The sequence below is a fragment of the Lates calcarifer genome, linkage group LG7_2 (assembly GCF_001640805.2).
Source record: "Lates calcarifer isolate ASB-BC8 linkage group LG7_2, TLL_Latcal_v3, whole genome shotgun sequence".
Taxonomy (NCBI): Eukaryota; Metazoa; Chordata; class Actinopteri; family Centropomidae; genus Lates; species Lates calcarifer.
This window is the reverse complement of record NC_066854.1, coordinates 5,761,139-5,784,443: the sequence shown is the minus strand read 5'-3', so window position 1 is coordinate 5,784,443 and position 23,305 is coordinate 5,761,139. Positions and strand designations below refer to the sequence as shown.

General features: G+C 42.1%; 3 protein-coding genes across 6 annotated transcripts in view; 1 reads left to right on the top strand and 2 right to left on the bottom strand.

The window, feature by feature from the left end:
- Positions 1–1,163: 1,163 nt before the first annotated feature.
- Positions 1,164–5,194, bottom strand: LOC108892847 (G-protein coupled bile acid receptor 1). Its single transcript, XM_018690604.2, has 2 exons — positions 4,936–5,194; positions 1,164–3,131 (listed from the first exon to the last, which is right to left on the bottom strand). The coding sequence occupies exon 2, from the start codon at positions 3,091–3,093 to the stop codon at positions 2,035–2,037; it is 1,059 nt and encodes a 352-aa protein (XP_018546120.1). The 5' UTR covers positions 3,094–3,131; positions 4,936–5,194; the 3' UTR covers positions 1,164–2,034.
- Positions 5,195–9,702: 4,508 nt separating this feature from the next.
- Positions 9,703–14,457, bottom strand: aamp (angio-associated, migratory cell protein). Its single transcript, XM_018690592.2, has 11 exons — positions 14,107–14,457; positions 13,731–13,868; positions 13,522–13,641; positions 13,096–13,235; positions 12,572–12,716; positions 12,355–12,438; positions 12,112–12,227; positions 11,839–11,933; positions 11,154–11,244; positions 10,566–10,720; positions 9,703–10,476 (listed from the first exon to the last, which is right to left on the bottom strand). The coding sequence occupies exons 1-11, from the start codon at positions 14,195–14,197 to the stop codon at positions 10,401–10,403; spliced, it is 1,251 nt and encodes a 416-aa protein (XP_018546108.1). The 5' UTR covers positions 14,198–14,457; the 3' UTR covers positions 9,703–10,400.
- The window catches only part of LOC108892827 (histone deacetylase 4), a 63,153-nt gene continuing 53,673 nt past the window's right edge, over positions 13,826–23,305 (top strand). The window contains exon 1 of one of the 4 annotated variants that reach the window (XM_018690557.2): positions 13,826–13,925. The gene's annotated coding sequence lies outside the window, so the exon portion shown is untranslated. Of the gene's footprint in view, positions 13,926–20,342; positions 21,754–23,305 lie in introns of those variants that run through there. The other 3 variants (XM_018690556.2, XM_018690555.2, XM_018690558.2) reach the window with 3 other exon arrangements.

Here is a 23,305-nt window from a genome sequence, read left to right as displayed (position 1 = left end):
ATAAATTCATCTTGGTTTAAATGATCTTAGGTTAAAGCCTACAGAGAGTGGGAAACAGCTGGACCAATTCTGCTCAAATACAGCTTTTAGCTATTACTTTTATGTACTGTTACACAGTGTGTTTATTCAAAGGTTTGCCACTTGATACAGATAACAGAGGAGCTGGAGTCTGACAGTCTCATCCTGTCCTAATTCTTTTCCCTCCTCCTCCTCTTCTCCCGGTTCTTCTCTGTCTTCCTGACACACGTGTACACGATAACATGAAGTGGAAAACATACTGGAACGCCGCTTAACAAGGCAGCAGGGACAAAAGACACACAGACGACAGTGTACCCTGTGTACCCTGACCCCATGATGATATCTCATATCTCCTAATGTTCAACAGTTCAGACCTTGTTTGCCCTTTAATTTGATTAAAGTCTGCTTTTCCTCCTCAGCTTGTTCGCTGGCTGCCTCTTGTCCACCCACATACTCTGTGCACATTTGAAACCACATTTTGTCTGGGGAAACAAATAGCATGACATATATTCTGTGTTTATTCAAGTCTCAAATACAAATCTCATTTCCTTTATAGCAGATAAAACTCATAGTCTCTGAATACGAGATGTTAGAGTGACACACAAGCCTGTAACACTTTATCTAAATCTCAAAACTTTGCTGATTTTGATTTCCAACTTTAAAGTGTACTTCATGTCTCTTTGTCATTTTCTCACTGTAGGCCTAATCTCTTTACATCTTGTAGATGTATTACTGACTGTGGATGCACTCATCTCCCCTCTTCAGCTTGCATACCAACATATAGATAAACACTGGTGAGGGAAGTAGGAGTAAACACTGCAGGCAGGGGGTGGGATGTGGCAGATGGAGAAAATCTATGACTGCTTTTACTGATGTGCAGAACAGTTAACACAAGGAGAAATGAGGAAATACTGTGCGTCTTTGAGCTATATTTATGGGATGTACAACACTGATACAAGAGTAGTTTTATTTAATCTTCCTTCAAGATGTTATCATAGTGAAAATTTACTTATTAAAAAATTGGTTCAATGAGAAATGAAAAATGTTTCTGCCACTCTGACACGTTAACACCAACATACAGGCCTGTTTGGAAACTGATACAACGATGGAAAAAATGTGGAAGCCACTCAGAGAGTGAGATTGTGTTAAAGCTAATCAAATGGGTTGCTGTAATGTCAGCTACAGGTAGCAAGTGGTATTCTCTTTCGGCTAGTCCAGTAGAATGTCCATTACAGACCACATCCTGTGATGGATGGAGCACTGTGAATAATTTATTCCCCACCTTCCCCTGTAATGTTAATCCTCTGAGAAAAATCAGAACGGGGCTTTCGTCTTGTTTGAGACAGAGGTTGGTTTTTAAGTTGTCCTGAAAACAGCATCTTATTACTTATTCATCTTATGAAGTATGAAAATGTGAGGGTAAACTACGATGCTCTGCCAATAAAGCCGATTCTGACAGAAAACTAATTCTGAAACATTAATGCTTCACGCACACGTTGAACCCGACAGCACAAAAGATCTATACAAATTCCACAGTTGGATAAGTGACACCAATTCAGTATCCAACCAAATGTGAAATATAATCCCAATCTGTGACATTATGATTCACAGTGAGGCTGACCTTTGACCTTTTGGATATAAAATGTCATCATTTTATCATATTCTATGAAAGTTAGTCAAAATTACCAGATTAATTCTCAAGTTTTAGCCAAAAATGTGTTTTGAGTTCACAGTGGCCTTGACCTTTGACCTCTGACCATCAAAATCTAATCAGTTAGATTCAATAATTCCCTCACAAGGAGAGGTTAGGCAACGCAAAACACAATACCTCCGGCCATTTCCAAACCATTTGATAAATAGACTGTGAAAGTATCAACACAAATGTGTTTTTCTGTAGTAAATCACCAGCTCCTCCTGTTGGCTGTGATCAAAACACTGCATGCATGTAGTTCATCACTGCTGCCAACATCATCTTGCAGATTCATCCTCATAAATATTCAGTTTCATCAGTTTTTCTCAGACTGCCACCTCCTCTGATCCCTGCGTCCTCCGCCTCCACCTGTCTCTGAGTTTCTGGAGAAGTTTGTATGCCGGTTCCGTGTACTGCCTGTTGGCTAGGCCGAGCACCAGCGGCACCACAGCCATGCTTCCGATGCCAGTGCAGGACAGCACGATGTGAGTGGTGGAGCTCCACTTGGTGTCACTGATCAAGAACGCTATGCAGACGTGCATGTAAATGAGGTAGGGAACCCAGCACGCCAGAAAGGTCAGTGACACAGCCACCACGCAGCGAGTGTACCGCAGGTTCAGCCTCTGCTCCTGGTCCGAGGCCTGACTTCCCCGCTCCACCGAACGATGGAGCCGACAAATGTCCTTCAGCTGGCCTCGGGTGATCCACAGAACACGGCCGGTCATGCCAGCAATGGTGAGAATAGCAGGAAGGACGAGTCCGTACACCTCCAAGTAGATGAAGGCATTAGGGAATACTCGTCGGTACGAGCAGCAGGTGGTTCCATTTGTTGAGCAGTTTGAAAGTGGAGCAAAGTTTTGGCCACTTGCACAACAACAGTCATTCCAATCTGGTCCTGTCCAGTTATTCCACCCAAAAGCAGGTAGGCAGGCATACAGGAGTGGCGGCAACCAAACCACAAGCAACGCCAGGGGGAAACTTCGATGCATCCATAAGTTGTTGTAATGCAGGGGGTCGACAATGCAAATGTAGCGCTCGTAGTGGACCATCACCAGGTTGAAAAGGAACGCCAAGAAGAGGAAGTTTGGGAAAATGTGAGCCACCAAGCAGGAGCTAAAACTTAACTCCCGGTACAGGCCCATTAACGGTATGAAGGGCAGCGCCACGCCCGTGCACAGGTCGGCCACCAGCAGGCTGAGGAAGAAGTAGTTGGGCGTGTTGTGGAGCTGCCGGTTGCAGGCGATGCCAAGGATGATGAAGAGGTTGGCCAGGATGATGGAGGTGGACAGGGGTATGGTGATGGCGTAGATGAGCTGCTCTCCAGAGAGAAGCTTGTAGGAGTCGTTGTAGTCCATGGCAGGTGGAATCTGGACACTTCCTCCCATTTACAGCCTGACTCCACTCCCATCAAGATGCAGCTGCTCTGTAGAGAAGGTGAAACACTGTGTAAGGGCTAGACTTAGGGTTTCGTGTATACAAGCCATGTGTATCATATCAAGGCAAATGAGAGCTGCTGCTATTTAAGTGAACTAGTTGGATGCTATTGCTCAATAAGATTAAACATCCTTGGAGAAACCTGCACAGGAAATGCAATTGAGTGGAGATGAAAAATTTGATTTAGGAGACAACGCAGCAGGCAGTGGAGCAGAGTGGATTATCAGAAATGGAATTAAAACAAAACAGAAAGAGAGGAGAAGAATGACAGTGAAGATTGATTAGGTAAATATTCTTCACTACCAAATATTCTTCCCACATTCTCTTGAAGCCAGAATAAAACGCTAGCCACAACAAAACATGAGCCAACTTTAAGACAGTTCTCCATTCAGACTCTTCAGTGTGCTATGCCACAGCTGTGGAAAGGCTCAAGTATCATTGAGCCATGTAACAATCATGCTGCTTTCACAGCAACCTAAGAACAACTATCATAGGGGATAAATGAAGAGTTACTGACAGAAATGTTGCTGAGGGGATTTCAGACCACTCTCAAGTGGAAGGTGGAAAGACGGAGATCTGAGCTGATTTATTGTCACTGCATGTAGACAGATGAGGAGGAAATCACTGTCAAGGGCCAGAAATTATGACCAACATGACCCGAGTTCATGCAGGAACTTATTCAGAAGAGGTGCATGTTGTAGAGGGATGAAAGGGACCACATTCACTGTTGCTTAAGTTGGAAAAGATGGGGGTAGAGCCGGGTTGAGAAATCAGTGAATAAAGCAGGGATGGATATTTCTATTTCAGTTTAGCACTCCACATCATTTCTACGTCCATAGGAGACACTTGCATTTTTGTCACAATGTTAGACAGATTGCAGGGGTTAAAATTCTATAAAAACAAAATGAATCCTTTTCTTGTTTTTTTCCATCAAACTCTCAAGAAGAATGATAAAGTTACAATCACATCTACTTGAATTTTTGCATATTATCTCTCATTTGTCTCTTTGTATGAAAGAAAAACTTGCAGGGCAGATCAGGAGGAAGCCAGTTCAGACAAATGTAACACCATCAGCTACAGTTTGCAGCGTTCCTATTCATCTTCTCACCGAAACAAATGTAGTCCCTTTGTTAGCTAACAGCCGAGAACACATGTTAATGGGCGTGAGGCTGCTGTTATTCAATAATTCATCAGCCTGGACTCTGAAGTTACACCTCCCTTTGTATGAGGTATATTTTAGAAAGTGATATACATCCTGAGGATAGTTTAACACCATTCATAGCAGTTTATAGTCACAGTAAACCACACACACCTATGCATTACACATAGCTTTATGTCTATATGCTTTATGATTAAGCTTTATTACATCTCCCTAAATATTGCAACATGTCAGTATTTCCAATGTTCATACACATGTAAAAAAACAAGAGCAAACAAGCTCAATGAAGGGAATTTTATGGTATCAAAGTCCTGTCACTGTTTCAGCAAATACTGTATTTAAAGGGTCTTTAAAGGGTCAATACAAAGAAACAAATTGGTTTTTCAACATTAGCAGTTTGACATAATTTGATCTGCAACTTTGAATGTTTCTCCTGAAATGTATTTTAAAGCCATTTTCTAAGATGTGCCTGTAAAGAGACCAGTTTGGGTGTTTCAAAATACAGATAGTTAAAATAACATGTAATCTGTTGACTATCAATAATATGATTAAAGGATATCACCAGAAATACATTCACATCTTTTTCTTATGCTGTTTTTTTTAAATAAAAGGCAACAAACTTGCAATGCTTTACCTTTTGATGATGAACAGTCCTGACACGTATACTTTGCCAAAGGAAATTCAAATAAAACAAGAGTTTCTTATCGCTCTCCTGATAACTTCAAGCCTGTTCCCCTGCATGTCACAGCCTCCACCATAAACTACAGCAGCTTGTTTGATCCTTCAGGTTCCTCTCAGTCCACCTCAGACCATCCCCTGCAGCCTTTTCACTACCTCACCACAAACTATAAGAGAGGCAGAGAGAGCAGCCAAGTGATCGGCTGTTCCCCTTAGATGCTTTAAAGGGGAAGTGCATACTGAAGAAGGAGGAGGAGGCTTTTCCTGAGAAGGGCTGCTGGTCATGCTGGAGATGAGGCAACATGTCTACTAACCCTTGACCCACTGTTTACTTGCACGCTATGTTATACTCTCTTACATCCATTTTGCCCCAGATTTTTTCTTTTTTTCCCACTGCTGTCCAAGACTGAAGTGTGCGTCCATGAATGGAAGAGGATGGAAAGCTGTTATCAAAGCAGCCTGGAAATGATAAGAGCATTCCAGGTTAACATCAGTAGGAATGTGGTTTGTCCTCACACCCTCCATCACGGCCCCCAGACACTTCAGGAAAGCTCCTGCAACCTACATCACAGATATTTATGATCAACTAAAAGCTCAGATAGAGAATTGAGGAATTGCCGCACAGAATTAATAATAAATCATTTCTGACGTTCAACTGTGTATTTTCTTCTTTAATATTTACAAGCCACAAGAGTGTTTTAATTGAACAACATACAATATGAGTATTTCTCAATCCTTCAAGAAGTTTACAATTGTCTTTAGCCTTCTCAAGTGAAATATAATACTGTTTTACTATAATGCTGTCATTGTTTTCTAACAATTTTGTATTTTTATCACACACATTTATTCATTTCGTGTGTACATTCATCCCAAAAATGTTGAACCATTCCTATGTTCAAACTGTCCTCATTCATATTTTGAAGTAGCAAGTTTTAGATGAGGAGACTGACTCTGTCTGTCAACAGTTTCAAATATTAAGTTGGAGCAAGGAGGCAATTAGCTTAGTGTAAAGGCTGGGGGAACCAAGGAACAGCTAGCTAACTAGCTTTGTCCAGTTAAAAAATATGCCTACGAACATGTATGTTGTTTAATTCAAACACAGGTTGTGGCTTTAGGAGGAGTTATGTTAACTGTCTCAGGCTGTTTCCAAAATGTTTAACTATGTGTTTAAATCCAGATAGGTTTAGACACAAAATAAACAAAAGCACAGGAGTGAACAATCATTACTAACCAAAGTAAAACTGCTTTGAGCAACCACGGATTTTCTCACAACCTCCTTCCATGTTTAGCAAATCATCGTTACATTTATTTTAGGTTTTAGAATCACTAGACAAAACAGCTTGACTTCACTTCCTCATTCTAGTGTTGCAAGTCGTTTTAGTCATTAATTTGACACTATCAGTGAACCCGATGCTCTCTGTACGGCATGAGTCTCTGCATTACAATAACCTAGGTAGGTTACAACAACTGCTAAGATGTATTGGCTCCTTGTATTTGGCCCTGGACAGCTCTAAATGTATACATACAACATGTGTACATCAGAGTTCATAACAGCTGTCACAGACTCCTCATATTTAAACACAGTGTTGGATGGAAGGCCGGTGGTGACCTGTTTTGTTAGCCAAACACGGAAGACTCCTTCACTGATAGTTTGGAGCAGACCTGGTGCTGGCAGAGATGAATGAGCCCCAGTCAGATAATGGTTTTTAAACAGAAACGTTCCTGAGCTTGAGAACTGGAAAGACACTACACAGGGAGGACAAGCTGGACATGAAACCACAACATCTTCACATTACAAAGGAGGAGACAGAGCATCTTGGCTTTCCTGGAACACAGGACCTTAACGTCAGTAAATCAATGATCTAATCTGGTTTATTTTTATACACAGTGGAAAAATTAGTTTGATCAATTAAAGTTGCATGGAGTCATCTACAGACTTCAGCTTCAAAGGAAATCAAACCTAATGTTAGCCTGACTAATATTATCTAGTTAAGCTAATGTTATCTGGTGTTATCTAGTCATGTTGACAACCACTTCCTTGCCTCATAGGGTGGGCTAACAAACACAAGTTAAGTTAAAATATAATATTAAAAAAACCTACCTAGAAAAATATTAAAGGATTTCACTTCAGCGCCTTTCAATGCTTCCACTTACATTTACACCTCAGCTTCATTTTGTGCATTAAATGAAACTGACACTCATTTTAGCATTTAAGTCTTAACTGCTATTTCAACTTCATTCAGTATCTGTATTTTGATTGGCTAGATTTCAACTTAAAAACTTTGGCACACATGTTTTATACAGAAAATTTGGCCTTTTGCCTTGCATCTTTTTTTTCTGTTAAAATGAGCTCAAAACTATGATTTGTTACATAAAATACATATTAACTCAAATTATTTTGTGTTAGAAGAATTGAATAATATGTTACTTCCTGGACCAGCTGAATCCCAGCTTAATGATATTTTGATCTCTGCAAGTGCTGTACAAAATGTTTTTTCCTGGCTGTTTTTATGAAACAGATGTATTGTTAATGGCTTTGTCACTTGCCCCCTCTTCCTCCAGACATGTTTACCTTGGCAGCAGCACCTGTCTCTCTGCTCAGCCGATTTGTTCGGCATCTGTTGTCAGCGCTGCAGCCCGAAGAGAATACGAGCTGCAATTTAATCAGGCTGTAGCCCCACCGAGGTCTAAAGGTGATACTCCTGTAGGCCACTCCTAGCCTTTGTCTCCGCACAGGTTGACCTTTGAGGCCAAACACACTGCCGTGACAGATGAGGAAAATATCCCACTGCCGCTGAACGCCAAACTTGACAGGTGTTATTTCCTCCTGGATGCTAGTTGAGCTCCAGCCCAGCTGTATGAAATAATGCTGCTGAAACACTGTTAGATGATAAAACACATTTTATTGTATTAAACTGTATATTCGCTCCCAAGCTTTGCAGTTTCAGGAAAACATCAGCCAGGAAAGTAGAAACACAGAAGAATCCAGCTGTAGAAGCACCTTGTTAAAATGGCAGCGTTAAGAGTGTTATGGCTCAACCATGTCTGTGCGTGCAAGTGTTTTACTGCCTGTCTAAGTGAGTGAGTTATGCATGTACACATGTACGCACACAATGACTGCGTGAGCTGAGAATCCAGGTACAAGGAAGAAGCACTTGTGCACAGGATACCAATCGACAGTTGTTTTTCCTCATTGTGACGGACAGCCGTGAGGAGAGGAACCAGAGGGCAGAAAAAATAACAGCGGAACAATAATGGCGTTGAGGGAATAGAAGAGGCTTCGGCCTTGAAACGTTTGTGAGGAGGAGCCAGCAGGGAGTGCTGCAGCGGCGTTAGGAAGCCATACTTCAGATTGAATCGCAGGCAATTTCCTTTCTGTTAGGTCAGTTTGGCCAAGTCTGGTCTTTATCAGGGTCTGAGTAACCAATCACAGCTCTGACTGCTCAGCCCTGAATCCCATATACATTCAAACAAGTACATATATGTTAGACTGATTGCAGTGAGTCAGTAACTTTCCACTAGAAATGAGCCAACACAGATATACAGTATATGTATATGAACATATAATGTCACGCTCACCCTCTTTTTGGCAGTTTAGCCGATGAAACATGGGTCAACACAGTTAAAGTCACGATAGCTCTATTTTGCATGACCAGTAATACCCACTTTCTACCCACTGACAGTTAGTTTTCCAGATAAATCCCAAGCAGCTGTAATGAGGGGAGGAACTTTCCAGGAAGAACCATCACTGATCACTCATTTCCACATAAAGGTCAACCCAGTACTGTGATGAATTGATTCGTGAGCAGGTTAGAGGTGAACATGTGAAACGATCTGACAGTAATCCCTCCTCTAGCACTGGTTGAGTCTTGTTTGTTCTCAAAGGAAATGCCATATTTCTGCTTCATACAATGATTATTTTTAACTGCATTGAGTCTGTTTTTGGACTCCACACTCTGTATCATCAACTGTGAAACTCAATAATACCATTTCAAAAATCATTTTGCTTCTGAATATTACTTTGGAATAAACATTTCAGAGTCTGGCAGGGAACCAGGGCAGAGGACAGATGAGACTATCGTTTTCCTAACATTATCATGTTAAAAATATGTTTCTGGTCAGGTCCCATGGGCAGATTTGGTGCCAGACCTACTTCTGTTTCACATGGCAGGAAAACAGAATCTTATTTTGAATAAATCCATTTTCAAGTTAAGCTGAATGCCCAAAGGAGGCAGATATTTGTCACTGAAGAAACAGTAGAGATCTGTAATACTGACAGCTTTTGTATGATTGAGCCAGAAATGTTATTAAAGGGTATCGAGTATTCAGGCTTTTCAAAATTGATGTCAAACACTAGGACTGTTCTCACCACCCCCACAGCCACAATGTTTCACCTTTAAGTCATATCTGCGCTGTGGTTTTGGGAAGAGATACTCCCAAGTGTCCTGTCATCTCCAGACTGACTCATCTCCTCTCTTTGCTCATATCTGATAAAAAAGATTAAAGAGATATGAGTTAAAACTGAATCAAATGATTGAGTCTAAACAAGCCAAGACACCACTTGAATTCAGAAAGCTTTTACAGGAGGTTGCATCTTTTTCCCAGCCAGTAAGTATGAGCTCAGCTGATACACAGTTAAAAATAACTGTAATTTCCTCAGATGCAGATAAGATTTAAGTGTTTTAAGTGTATAGATGGACATGAGTCACAAATAACACAGGCATTGGTTGAAAATGAATTTTAATAGTTACCCAGAAGGAGGTATATTATGTATTATTTTGTATTTACACTTAAGTTTACATCAAAATTTGGTGAGATAACTCCTGAACTGAACGATCTGAGAGCTGGAAGACCACACACACCCTCAATGAGAAAAACTTTGAGAAATGTAGTCAAGACATTTAACAAACAAAAAAATCCAATTATGGAAAAAATAACCAGCAAGACCAAAGGAATTTTTATCTTTAAAACATTTTAGATGACATGAACATTAAGTGGTTTATCAAAGGCAGGACACTATAATGTATCACTCATTGAGAGCTTTGTTTAGTCTCTTAAAGGAACAGTGTACTTAGAATAAAGTAGGGAGTAATCACACTTGAAACTCCTGTGTAGACAATATGATCTGCTCTCTGTCATTCAAACCAGACCATAAACTCCTTTTTTTCTCAGTTGCTTTAGTTGTGCTGCCAGTTAAGCACCACTGAAGCACTGATGAAACAGAAAATAATCTTTTGGATGCTACAATCCTACTAAAGCAGGTCAGAGAAGATGGTAAGACCACACAAGATTTTTTTTAAATCCTGAGGAGAAGGGAAACATGCTCTCCACTGTCAGAGAACAAAAAGTCTGATCAATCCAATGTCTTTGTAATTTCTCCTAAAATATTTCTTCTCCTCTTCTTCTCGTCTCTTCTGGCTTTTACCGGTCGGGTCTTTGGAGGCAGAAGACTTTCCCCTGGTTGTCTCCTGAGGCGGTGACTGCGAGAGACGCTTCCCTGAAGAAGAAAAGAGATGGACAAAGACAGTTTGACATCTGATGTTTGATCTCATGTCATTCCCATCTGTCTATCTCATAATGTCGTACCTGTTGATGGTAAAGTCCAGGATCTCTGCTGTGTGGCCGCGGTACTCAGACACCATGTTACCAGAGCGAGCGTCCCATAAGCGCAGCGCTCCGTCTAAACTGCAGGTGGACACCACAGAAGAAGACTCCTCCCACTGCAGGTGAACAATACCGGCCTGGGAGAACAGAGAGGAGTTTCAGGCAACAACAGCAGCTCTGAAGACATTAATATCTCTTCACCCATTTTAACACTGGTTAGGTGGCTAATCATCACATCTGGTTTGCTGACAGTCACTATACTTACTTCTTACTATACTTTTAAAACACATCTGATGGATAGAAACTTGCGCCACACTGTACATTAATGTGTAACATAATTCCTTAAGTGGACGTTCTCTTTCTGCCTCTGTATGTATACGTTACATTAACTCAGCTAGACCTCCCTGACGGCAGCACAAGTGGTTGCTAGGAGATCTGTGATATAACTACAAAGCCTCAGTACAGTACATAGAGTTGAGACAAGTGAGAATCTGTGTTGGTATGCATGGGGAACTAAACTAAACACGCAAGCACACGCAAAACTTTCCCTCTGCCTCTGCTGCTGGTTACCTCATGTTGGCACCTGTGCCTCAGGACCTGTGAGGAGACGTCGTATATGGCCAGAGTCCCATCGAGGTACGCCACGGCTATGAGAGGCAGGCTGGAGACGACAAGAGGGGGGAAACATTTAACTGAAGCAGAGCTGTGAAACATTTTCTCTCACTGTTTATTTAATCATGAAGTTATTTGTGCCACATTTCATCTATCAAGTAGCGAGAGTGCATACTGTAACAGGTCAATTTTCCTTATTAAGGACTTCTAATAAAACTGCAAACACTTGCTCCTCTTACCCTGATTTAAAGTGAAGGACACTTGAGCTGCACATCCACAAACAGCTTTTAAATACACTACATTGCCTTTTTTATCCTCCAAATTGTTATGAAAAGGCATTGCAGACGCTTAGCTTAGAAACATCCAAACTTCTTTATCACACACCCACGCCTCAGGACTTAGGTGAAATAAAACAGGTGACAGACGAGTTTCTAATTCAAGGTCCTCATGTAGATCAGCGGTGATCCACATGAACATCCATTTCAATAAATCAGATTAGCTCAACTGATATGATTCGTGGTAACATTTCTGGCCATATGACCCGGCCCCAGCTCTGGTATTTAGTGAAGAAACTTCATGTGAGGTTTAATTACATTAAGTAGCTGGTGACTTTCACAAACAGTTACAATGCTTTACAACTCACATGTTGCAGAAACCCACAGATTCCACGGAGTTGGAGTCTTCGTCGTCTCTCGATCCTTTAGCTTTGCCTCCCTCCACAGAGAACGCTCCAACCACCTTCACAAACACACAACAACTCACAATTCACACAATAATTTGTGTATAGTTCTCTATTGTGTCTTCCTCTTTACCTAAATATAATATTTTTTATATAACCCTGTATCATCTGCAGCATAAGCCTGTATTTCCTCTTTCCTTCCCAGATCTTCTGTCAGTGTGTTGCTATGACACCCACCTTGCCCGTGGTGGTGTTGATGAGCTTGGCGCAGCCGTCCACTGACCCCGACAGCACCAGAGAGCCGTCCTTGTTGCACGCCAGGCAGGTCAGCGCTCCCTGGTGTCCGTCCTGACCTGTCAACAGGAAATACAACCAAACATTACCACAACTTAAGAAAGCAGCCCATTTCACAAAGACCTTTTAACTCATCTCATCAGTTTAAACACCAGAATGACTTTCCCCAGTGGAGGCCAGGCTCACCTTTGACGACATGGATGGCATTGCCCTGCTTCAAGTCCCACACTCGCACTGTCCCGTCCTCGTAACCCACCACAGCCCGTTTACCTGGAGACAAACAAAAAACCAAATACACATTCAGACACACATAGAAGCCTACATATACATACATAGTCATACATATTCTGGACTTGATAAAAACAGTCCCAGTGACTTTGCTTCTTGTTTTCTCCTCTCTCACCGTCGGGCAGGACTTTGCCGCTGGTGGCCTGGCACCCAGGACTCTGGAAGGTTTTACAGTCTCCTGCAGGGATCTTCCACATCCACACATTGCCGTCGTCTGTTCCCGCCAGCAGCACTGGAGCGCAGGGATGCCACTCCAACCACTGAGGAGGAAGCGGGGCAGACAACTGCGCATTAACAGCCACTTTACACACAGATTATATCCCCCTAATTTCCACTGCAGCTTTCTACCAGTGGCAAATGAGCAGATTTGATAATTATTACAGGTTGTGTGCCTTGCTAAAGGGAAACTCAGCAGTCGTGGTTGAGTAAAGGGAGAATGTCTGATCGCTCACTTCCACCGCAAGACCACACATTCTCAGCCTGAGCAGTCATCCTCTCCTATTTCCTCATAAATTCCTTCAGCACCAATAAAGGACTTTACACGAGTGCTTACAGATGCACAAACTAAATGCACACACACAAACACACATTCAGGCAGATGCAGCAGTTTTGGGATTCAAACACACATTCTCTCTTTACCTCCAGATCGCCCACTTCGAAGGACCAGATCTCCTCTTTGGTTTCCACCCTCCAAACTTTAATCATGCCGCTCATGTCGCCCGTGGCGACCAGCGAGGAGTCATGGCTGAACATGGCACATGTCACCGAGTCTTTGTGACCTGCGGAGAGAAGAAACTCAGAATTAAACTTCACTGGTCACCGTCACCAAACATGAGTCAAGATGAGAGCTGTTCATTTTGCTATGTTACAGACTTTAAACAACATGACTTTAGATTCAGTTTTCTGTTAAAGATTAACCCTTGAGCTTGCTGAGTCATTTGCTACATCTAGTTCAAATTATGTCTGACACAAACAAGACTGTATGTCATCTTGGGCTTTGACAGACTGTGATGATTAAAGCTCAAATTCAAAAGATTTTATGTAAAATCAGCTGTCAACACTCACCTGTGCACTCCAGCACAACCTCCCCGTCACTGACCCTCCACACGTAGGCCTTATCATCTTCTCCTCCTGTTACAGCCAAGCTGTTCGTCGCAGGATCCAAACTCACGCAAAACACAGAGCCTGGACAGAGTGGAGGGAAAATCAAGTCAACCCTGTGGCAGACTGAAGTTGTCTGAGAGTAACAGCAGAAACGTGACACAGGATGCTACCAGTGTGTTTGGAGAAAGTGAGCTCGCTGTCATCCTGCTCTGCCTCCGCCTCCATCTCGTCCTCCGTCTCCCAGCCTTCATCATCTGCGTTTCCAGGATCTTCAAAGTCAACGTCCTCCAGGTCATCAGCCAAGTCATCTTACAAAGACAGAGGGAGAGAATGAATGGATGGTGTTTGTCATAAGGGCTCCTCAGGTGAGAAACAAACCCTCAGCTACACTCCTGAACTGATCTAATAACTGAGGAATCATTTACTGTCAGTTTAGCTGATATTTCCAGTCTAATTCCAGTTACTAAGAACAAATTCATAGCAGCACAGACACTGGTTGTCACAGGTAAACGAGAACAACAAAAGTTGTACAGTCTGTCTACCCACCAGGACCAGGCTCCGTCTCGTTTAGGTCGATGACTTCAATAATTTCCTCATCCCCGTGGATCTCAATCGCGTTTTCCTCCGTGTTATCCATGCTGTTAGCCGGCTACAAGCTAGTACTAAAACAACCCAACAGTAACGGTGCGAGCAAAAGCTAGCTAACCCGACTTTAGGCTACCTCGCTTTCAGCTACCAACAGAGTCGAAACGTGGAGTAAAAAGTTACACTCTCGCTCGATAACGTCGTATTTAGTGTTGTATCAATTTACAGAAGCAGTGGTTAAATGTCAATATAACTGTCTCCCCATGTTTTCTTCACATGTTGCAACGGCTGAAAAGACAGGCGCATAATAATGACGTGTCACCTTGACAGTTGTTTACCATTCTATCCACAAGATGGCGGTCTTATACTACAACAAATGAAAATGGCTTAAAAAAACAGTATATGACCAGTTTTATGTGCGTTTTAATAGTTGGAACTGATGTCTGAAGATGCTACAACCCCTCACTGCTTTTGTAATTAATAGTAAACTAACATGTATTGAGTTTTTTGAAGAGTAGTACAAACACTGCTGCTAATCAGTGATGGGAGAAAAAGTAGTAATGCCACAATGTAGAAATACCACAAGTAAATGTCCTGTAGTCAAAACCGTTTGAGTAAAACATGAGGAAAAGGAGCATCATTTACTTACTTTATTTATTTCATTATGGAATAAAGAAAAGGAAAAGTCAGCAGCATCAACAGCATCATTCAGAATATGTGTTTTTCTTCTGTTTCAGTATTTTATTAAGTTCAAGAAGCAAAAGTCCTTGCATCTGAAAAAATGCCCACTTGCTCTCTATTAAAATATAATTGTGAAGAGTTCCTCATTGTGGGATTATAATGTGCTCCTTTCTGTCTGATTGTGATAATTCTGCTCCTTCTTTCTCTCATTCATAACCCACATGATTAACACTCACGGTCGTCTCTCTGTAGTGAGTGGTGAATTGATTCATTTCAGAGTCAGACTCACGTGAATCATCATCATTCTGCTTCACCACTGATAGCTGCAGTGTTACAAAACTGTAATTTACAAGTCTGTCATTACAGGGGCAAAGGTGTTATTTGGAACTTAAAATAGTGTACATGCTATTGGCACTTTCTATTTACATTCCATCGTTCCTCACTGTAGCATATAAATCACATTAAATGGCAGAAAGTAAATGTAAGGTAAGGTAATGAATGAGGAGAGATCTCATACACTGCTAGGGTTTATTTTCAAGTGCTGTACTATTGTAATGTAATCTGATGGATCTATTTCTGTCTGAGTGCTACTACAACCCATGAATTACAAAAAAATATATTTTATATAAGTCTTGGTCAAGATTTTAACAGCCAGATGACACTGCAGAGAGAGACTTTAGTGACATAAACTATTTGAAGCTGTTGGGGGACAAAAGTAGGAACTTGGAAAGTGAAATCAAATCAAAAATAAAAGCAACAGCAAGAAGTAGAGTGCCAACTTTCAAAGCTTTAAGTTTCCACTAACTGCTAACTGCTGAAGTGTCCTCGAGCAAATTATACAATAATCAATGAATCTCTGCTACTCCAGGGAAGCTGAGTCTGACCTTTGACCTTTGTGTGTGGCAGGAATGGGAGGAAAGGCTTAGATCTGTTCTTTATATTCATATATATATCCATTAGACTGCAGTAAACCACAGGGATAACATAATAAGCAAAGCAGCGCTCCCTGTTAAAAGTAGTTCTCTTTCTTTACCCCCTCCATCAAACATTCCCTGGCCAGAGATATTTTATGAACACTTAACACAGTTTGTCTACTTCAGGTTTTTTGGTTGAGGTTTTATGTCTCTCGCTATACGCTGCTGGCAGGGGCTCACGCACTCCATGCCCAAATAAGTTTTACTGGCTGCCCTGGGCCCTCCATTTCAAAAACCTTCCCTGGAAAAATACAACCATCTCATGATGTGGTGAGATGTGGAAACATCAGGGTGTACGTTATTTAGACATTTTAAATCTGCAGTGAGTGAGAGATTTATAAACTCTCCACTCGCTTATGAGCAACGCTGGAAGGAGGCCGCCGAACTTTCACGCTGGAAAGTTAGATGACATTAGTTACGACGCTGGTTACAGCCGCTTTATTTCATCGATCTATTTCTGCACTTCATCGTTTTTTTTTCTCTGGCCAGCAAAGGACTCCATTCAGCTCCTATTCACATAAGTTAAAGTCTCTAACATTGTCGGATTAATTTGGGCCTATTAATCACATTTTGAGACATTTTTACTACAGCTGGTAGCAGATGATTTTGAAGGATGATGCAAATACTGATCCAAGAGCTGTTATTTTCCCCATATAATTAGATTAATTCATTTTCAGACCAAAACATGGCAAGCAGTGACTGTTTTCCTCTTTGAAACAGCAGTTAGACCATCATGAGACACTCAAAGTCTCCATTAAAACCCAGACTTAGGAAATTCTTTCAGGCTTAGCAGCTCCTTAAAACAGTGTGGCCCATAAATAAAACTGAGAAAAGGTCCCCGAAAGTAAAAATAAAAACCGACTGGTCACATCAACAATTGACGGTAAGGATAATCCTGGTCTGTTCAGGAGGAAACAGGAAAAACCATATATGTAACAGAGACTCTGAGCTGGTTTGACCCCGGAGAGCTTGTGATTCAGTCCTCAGAGCAACCATGAAATGCAATGAAACATCAATCATGACGAGAGGAAGTAATTTCAGTCATTTTGTTTGTCTTTTTTTGGGAGGTTATGAACGGATTTTCCATTTTGCGATGATAGGAATGATGCCTTTGGGTGCAGCAGCGTGCAGGAGGATTCTTCAGCGCTGGTGGAGGTTTTTCCTGCTCTGAGCGCTTTCCAGTACATTTTTTTGTCTTCCCAATCTGCCTATTTTTACTCAGACGCTCTGGAACAGCACATTGGGTGGGCTCCTCTCTCTGCCGTCATCGGGACAGCAGAGACCAGGGGCGACCCGTCATAACAACATTTCTTGGGTTTATCACTCCTGCAAGCTGGTTTATGTCTGAAAAGCAGGACACTCTGGGGTGCTGTTACTTTATAGGCACACACACACACGGAAACACACACTCTGCCTGGCCAGGACATGGAGGCATATTCATCTACTTTGTGTGTGCACGTACACAACGCAGTACATGCACCTTTACACACACATGCACGCACACACAAACAGTATCAGTAATAAGGCCTGGGAGCTGTTGCTGTGTGAGAGGTAATTACTCCATGCAGCTCAGCAAGGCTTTGATGGAAAGTTTTAGACTAACTGGCTCGACTGTAAGAAGCCTTGACTCTGCTTCTTTTTAACAAGAACTCTTTATGGCTCCTTTCTGCTCTCTTTTCTCTCTTAAACACTCCAGTTTCATGGCATCCTGGAAGGATTTCATGTCTCATTTTTTAAATAAAAGCAAACTAACATTCAAGAAAAACAGCTAATGCACATAATCGTATCGATTTATGTTGGAGGCTGTTATTGCACAGTCCCATCACACGCTGTCAAACGCACTGTGAGATGTTTAGAAGTGTTTTCTTTCTTGCTGGCGAAGCAAAGCTTCTTTATGTCGCTGAGGTCGGCCCTGCTTTGTCTGCACGCTGCGCCTGACTCATGTGGGACTGTGTTGGGTGAGGAGACGGCTTCCCTTCTCAAACCACTAACAGCCAGTTGTGTGTGTATTGCAAGTGGTCTGGTCCACAGCCTGTGTGTGATGTGTCTGCTGTGGTAGCAGAACGGTAGTTTGCGCAGGCCCTACATGCTCGCCTGTTGACTTTCTAGCCTGATTGCTGCTCCTCTTCCAGCCGCTGGCCAGAAAACATGCTGTATTTTTGGAACATCATTACTCAGGATCTGTGTTTTTAGCCAGAGCCATGTAGGGTACTTTTGGTCCAGATGCTTTTAAAGGCATCACACTCCAAATAAGAGGACTTACAGAAACACACTGGGTATAAACCTGAAGCAGAAAGGAGGTGATGGCTACTCCCCCTGGATGCAAAATAGTTAAACTAACATAATCAGCGATTTGGCAACACGAGTGTGATGTTCACTGAATTGCAAATGTGCTGCTCTGGGCAATATCAGCCAATCTAATCCCTGCTTTGACATCACTGCTCTGGACACACTCACACCCACACACACACACACATATACACACATTTGAGTGTTTTATGCACGTCTGCGTCAGCAAAAGCCCATAGACAAACAATACACATGCAGATGTTCAAGAGCAATTTGTGCTCCCTGACAGCTCAAGTATAAACTCTGCTTCTGTACTGAGTGTGTGAGACAGTGATGTACACATATTATCTATCAATCGCTAACTTATCTGCATAGAATCATAGTTAACATAAGTCTTCACATTAATACACCATACATCACTTTTTATTGGTTACATTTTGCTTTTAGTTTCTGTTTTTTACCACTGTCCCTCCACTCTGGTGTAGACTGAAATATTTCTGACTACTGGATTGAGGGACATTAAATTTTGTAGAGACACTCACTGTGCTCACAGGATGAGTCTTAAAAACTGATTCACTGCCTTTTTCTGAGGCTGACATTTGTGGTTTTGAGAGACATTACTCAATAACTATTGCACAGATTGCTATAAAATTCACTACATGTATTAATGTTGCCCTTAGGATGAATCAGAACAACTTTGGTCATCCTTTCACATTTCATGTGGCATCACCAAGTCTGAAATTTCAGTTTGCACAATAAAAACCTGACAGAACATCTGTGTATTAGCATACAGTGTTGACTTTGTGAGCATGTTAGCGTGCTGATGTGAGTATTTACCATTTAGCTTTAGGAAAGCTGCCAACATGACTGTTTAATGTTAGCATGTGTCTTTTTTTGACAAGTTTTTGGTGCAGGAGTGAATTAATCATTTTAGGGTCACTCCTCACAAACTAACTGTGGTGTAAACAGAAGGAGTTTAAAGGGAGCCCATGCCCTCTCAGATATATATTTTATTTATATACAGCATATAGAGAGGAAGACGGTCTGCAGACAGACAGGTCTGAGATTTTAGCCCTAAAGAGCTTACTCAAGCACAACATCAGAGATGCCTCCAAGACAGACTGCCTTACGTAACCGATGCTCCGTAGCTCATCCACAGAAATTATAATCCTCTGTTGCTATGGATACGGCTGTCCCAACCGGCTTCCCTTGTACTCCAAAAGAGGAGCGACCTCGATTAACAAATGCAAGTCGAAGCCGGGCAGAACGGCTTCGACTTGGGGCTGAGTTAAAAATAAGTAAAAAAAAAAAGATGTCTTTTGATGTTAATGGTGGTGGTGGTAGTGACAGAGGGAAGGTCAGGGCTCAGGAAAGTAGTGAAGCATCCGGGCTGCTGACGTGCCCTTGAGCAAGATGAGGAATTGCTGGTGGACCCTGACCTCTGAGCTCCCTGAAGGGGAGGAGAGTGAGATGGTATTTGCCTTCATGCAGCAGAAATTTAAATGTAATTAATAAATGGTTGAGGGTTTTGTAAAGTGAACGTAACATTTTCCCTTTAGCTGACAAAAATATTCCGAGTGATGCTGATGATGCTTAATACGTTAGTTGTCTGGGGAAAATTAAACGCAACAGTTGGTGTTCTGCTGTTTGTCAGAGCTTTGTTTCCTTTGCTGAATGGCATAAATCTGGGCTGCCATGAGGTTCAGTCATGTTTCAACAACTTCTCCTCTTTGGTGTGTTGGCCTGGTTCATTCAGGCCCAGAATCTAATCCTTCCACAATTTCTCTGTGAACTTCACTGAGCCGTCGAAGGAGCCTCAGGGTGTGAGAGGAACCAGCGAGAGCAGACTTAACTCATAGCAGAGCTGTGTAGTCTACCTGCACTTGGTGAATAATAACACTGTCTCTTCCTGCAGATGTAGCCCATATAGAAACTGGTTAGCATATTACAGCAATCGAGTCGGCTAAACCAGGCGGCGGTGTTGCAGTTTTGCCTGTGGGTGGCTGCTGAGATGCAAAATCAAATATAAAGTAATGGAAATAAAAGCATATTGGATTAGAGGAGGCAGCGGGGAAGGCGTTTCATGTTGCAATGAGCAAGAATTGGATAAAAACGTTTGTTTCATTTTGCCACAGCTGGTTATGGAAAATGTTGAATAATGGAAGGAAGATTAGTAACGTTGCAGCAGATCTCAGGCGGCACACGGCTATCTGTCATTGATAATTACAACACAGATGCTTTAATTTATTGATTAATGACATAATTAATTTGTAGGGCTTGATTTGCTCTTTCTCTCTGTGCTCAGTTTCCTTTATCATTGACATTTATAAATACATATACATCGATTTTCAATCTTGTTTGTTCCTTAAAAACAATTATAGCAGCCAGTTGCAGTGTAACAAAAATCACACAGGCAAATAGTAGGAGCATTAGCAGGTTAAACATACATGTGTCCTTGGTTAAATCAATATCTAAGGTACACATACCAGCTATAAATCTATTGGACTGTTACAGGAACAGTCTGACAACATAATGACACAGCAGCAGATAAACCATAATGATCATAAATTAGTATTAGTATTAGAAACACACACAGTAAATGACTGTACTAAACTCTGGGAAATATAGACACACTACTTACTGGTGCAAATGTATTTTTGGGACATTATTAAGGATAAAAAACACTAAGAGTTGTTGTAAAGTTATAATAAACTCACTCTTGTTGCAAAATAAATCTCAATATTAATAATGTAGGAGTATTTAGATCGTGTTTTGGAGATAAAATACAATAAATTAGGATAAACTCAATATGTGGTGGCAGAGAGACACGTTAGCAATACAGTAATGAAGCCATAGCCGATAAAAATGGAGGAAATGTTATCAAAAACTCATTATTGTTCACCACAGACATACATGCTACTCTATGTATACAACAGAGCAGTAACAGGAGATGTAATACACCATAATGTAGCATCAAGTTATTAAAAAATAAACAACATTAAACGCTAAGGAAGTGCATGTTGGGATATTACACTCATATCTCTTTCAATGCAGGACACGCCCAGAGACTTATTACTTATTAATGACACAACCCTCCGCACATATCCCGCTGTATGCGAGTGGATCATCACATTTTCATCAGGCTTAACCCCGCCTCTGGTAAATGCAGGGGCGCTCCATGTGACGCTGGGGCTGTAACAAAAATCCAGTATGGCGGAATCTGTCAGGAGATGATTTTTTTTTCTCGTCCCCCCCTCCCCTCCCCTCTCCTCTCTCCTCTCCTCTCTCTCTCTCCACTCCTCACTCCTGCGCTGAGAGAGAAAAAAACACACACTCCAGAGTCTAACATGGGAGAGAAATAAAAAAAAAAGGCCCTGTGGTGGGACACATGTTGGGACGACTGGCCTGCTCCTGGCCCCGTGTAGGTGAGCCGCTGGTTGTGTTTGTGTGTGCTCTCGGGATGAATGTGTAGCCGAGCTGCGCCGCTTTGATGTTGATATTCAGGCGAACCGGGGTGAGGAGGGAGGAGGGGGGGATGCGATGCACGCAGACAGGATTCATCAAAACAATGTCCGGCTGAAGTTTCCACTCCGCTCCGCTTCGGCTTCGGCTTCCCGGTTATTTTTTAACGCCTGCCTTTAAGCCTGAACCGTACCCAAACCCGGTAGGAGTTATTTCACATCTTAAAACCATTCAGCTAAAATTTTCCACACGGTTTATTCCACTGTAGCGGGCGGGAAGTGTGTAGGCAACAAGGGGAGGAGGTTGAGGGGGGAACGGACAGGCGATGTTTATTATGCCGATTGTTGCTGAGCTATTTTTAGTGCACGGCCCGAGCCTTAGGCTTTAATACAATATACAGTGTCCCAACGCGTCTCTGTCGCCGTATAGACGTGTTATTGGCGAGAAAAATGCGTAAAACGAAGGTACAGGCCTGCGAGAGTGTGTGTTTGAGTGTGTGTGAATGGTTCGGGATGGGCGGTGGTAATTCTCTGCATGCGTCAATCTTTTTTTGTGAATGGGGGCGTACGGGTTGTTGGAGCAGTTAAAGCTACATCAAAGCAGCATAATATGTCTGATTTAAAGTGTCGCTAAGCTAGCGAAACGGTTCGTAGCAGCAAATATTAGTCAGATGTGGTGTTTTTTCTGGTGTTAGATCTGCTAGGGAGTTTGAGTTTGGACTGGAGTGCAGGGTTAGGCTAACTGAGTGTACCCACCTTTTTTGTGACAGTCATTTATAGCAGCTAGTGCTATAATTAATGCAAGTTTTATGCTGATTTGATGCTAATTGATGCTTACTTCAGCTATATTTGCTAATTTTGGTGTAGTTTTCCTCCATAATTTAGATTTTAACCCATTTTCCAAGTCTGTGTTTTTATTATTTTTTCACTTAAAGCTTCAGGGCTTGTCTCCCCAGATCTGTCACCCTGCATCAAGCAAGCTCTTTTAAGGGACAATGGCCTTGGACACACACACTCACACACACACATGAATACCCCTCCCGAGACAGATGAGATGCCCTGGGAGAATGGTGTTGCATGGAGCCCCCTGGAGAGTCAGCTCCCCCCACCCACACACCCCCACATTCGTACCCCTCCTGCCCCTCCTTGCCTTGCTTTTCTATCACAAAGCGCAAGAGTGCGTGCACTGTGCTGTGCAGTGACCGACTTTTTTGGGGGCAATTTGTCCTGCGGCTGCACTGTCTGACCCTCTTGTCTTGAACCCCCTCCCTTAAATGCACACACACATACATCCATTCTGCCTCTGAGGACCTCTGCCAACACACACACAAGGGCGTGAACGTGCACACTAACCCCCCTCATGCCCCAGCCGCTGCCCCCACCCCATCCCGCCCTACCCACCTCGCCCTTGGGCAGTTTTACCCCTTCTATTTGTGGTGGTAAAGTCGCCTTGATGCTCTGGGCTCGAACCGTGATTACATCTGACACTCCTGCTCCAGGCTCGAGGAATTCAGGCTACTGTGCAAAAAACAAAGAAAAGAACAATCACTTATTTCCAGAAATGACAAAAAGGCTAATCAGTTAGTCACAAAAACAAAGAAAACAGCATTTATTCTTAAACGAAACAGATGAATCAGAAGTTTCTACTGTAAAAATCACATGTTCATGAAACTAATGAGCCTCTTCCAGCCGTTTTCTGCAGCTAAAGTAATACATCTTACTTTTTCCATATTATTTCTTAATCTTGGAGCGCCC

Coding starts and splice junctions, on each gene's coding strand:
- LOC108892847 (XM_018690604.2), bottom strand. CDS start 3,093: ATGGGAGGAAGTGTCCAGATTCCACCTGCCATGGACTACAACGACTCC.
- aamp (XM_018690592.2), bottom strand. CDS start 14,197: ATGGATAACACGGAGGAAAACGCGATTGAGATCCACGGGGATGAGGAA. Junction 11,934..12,111: donor TCAACACCACCACGGGCAAG/GTGGGTGTCATA, acceptor GTGTTTGTGAAG/GTGGTTGGAGCGTTCTCTGT. Junction 11,245..11,838: donor TCTGTGGGTTTCTGCAACAT/GTGAGTTGTAAA, acceptor TGTCGTCTCCAG/CCTGCCTCTCATAGCCGTGG.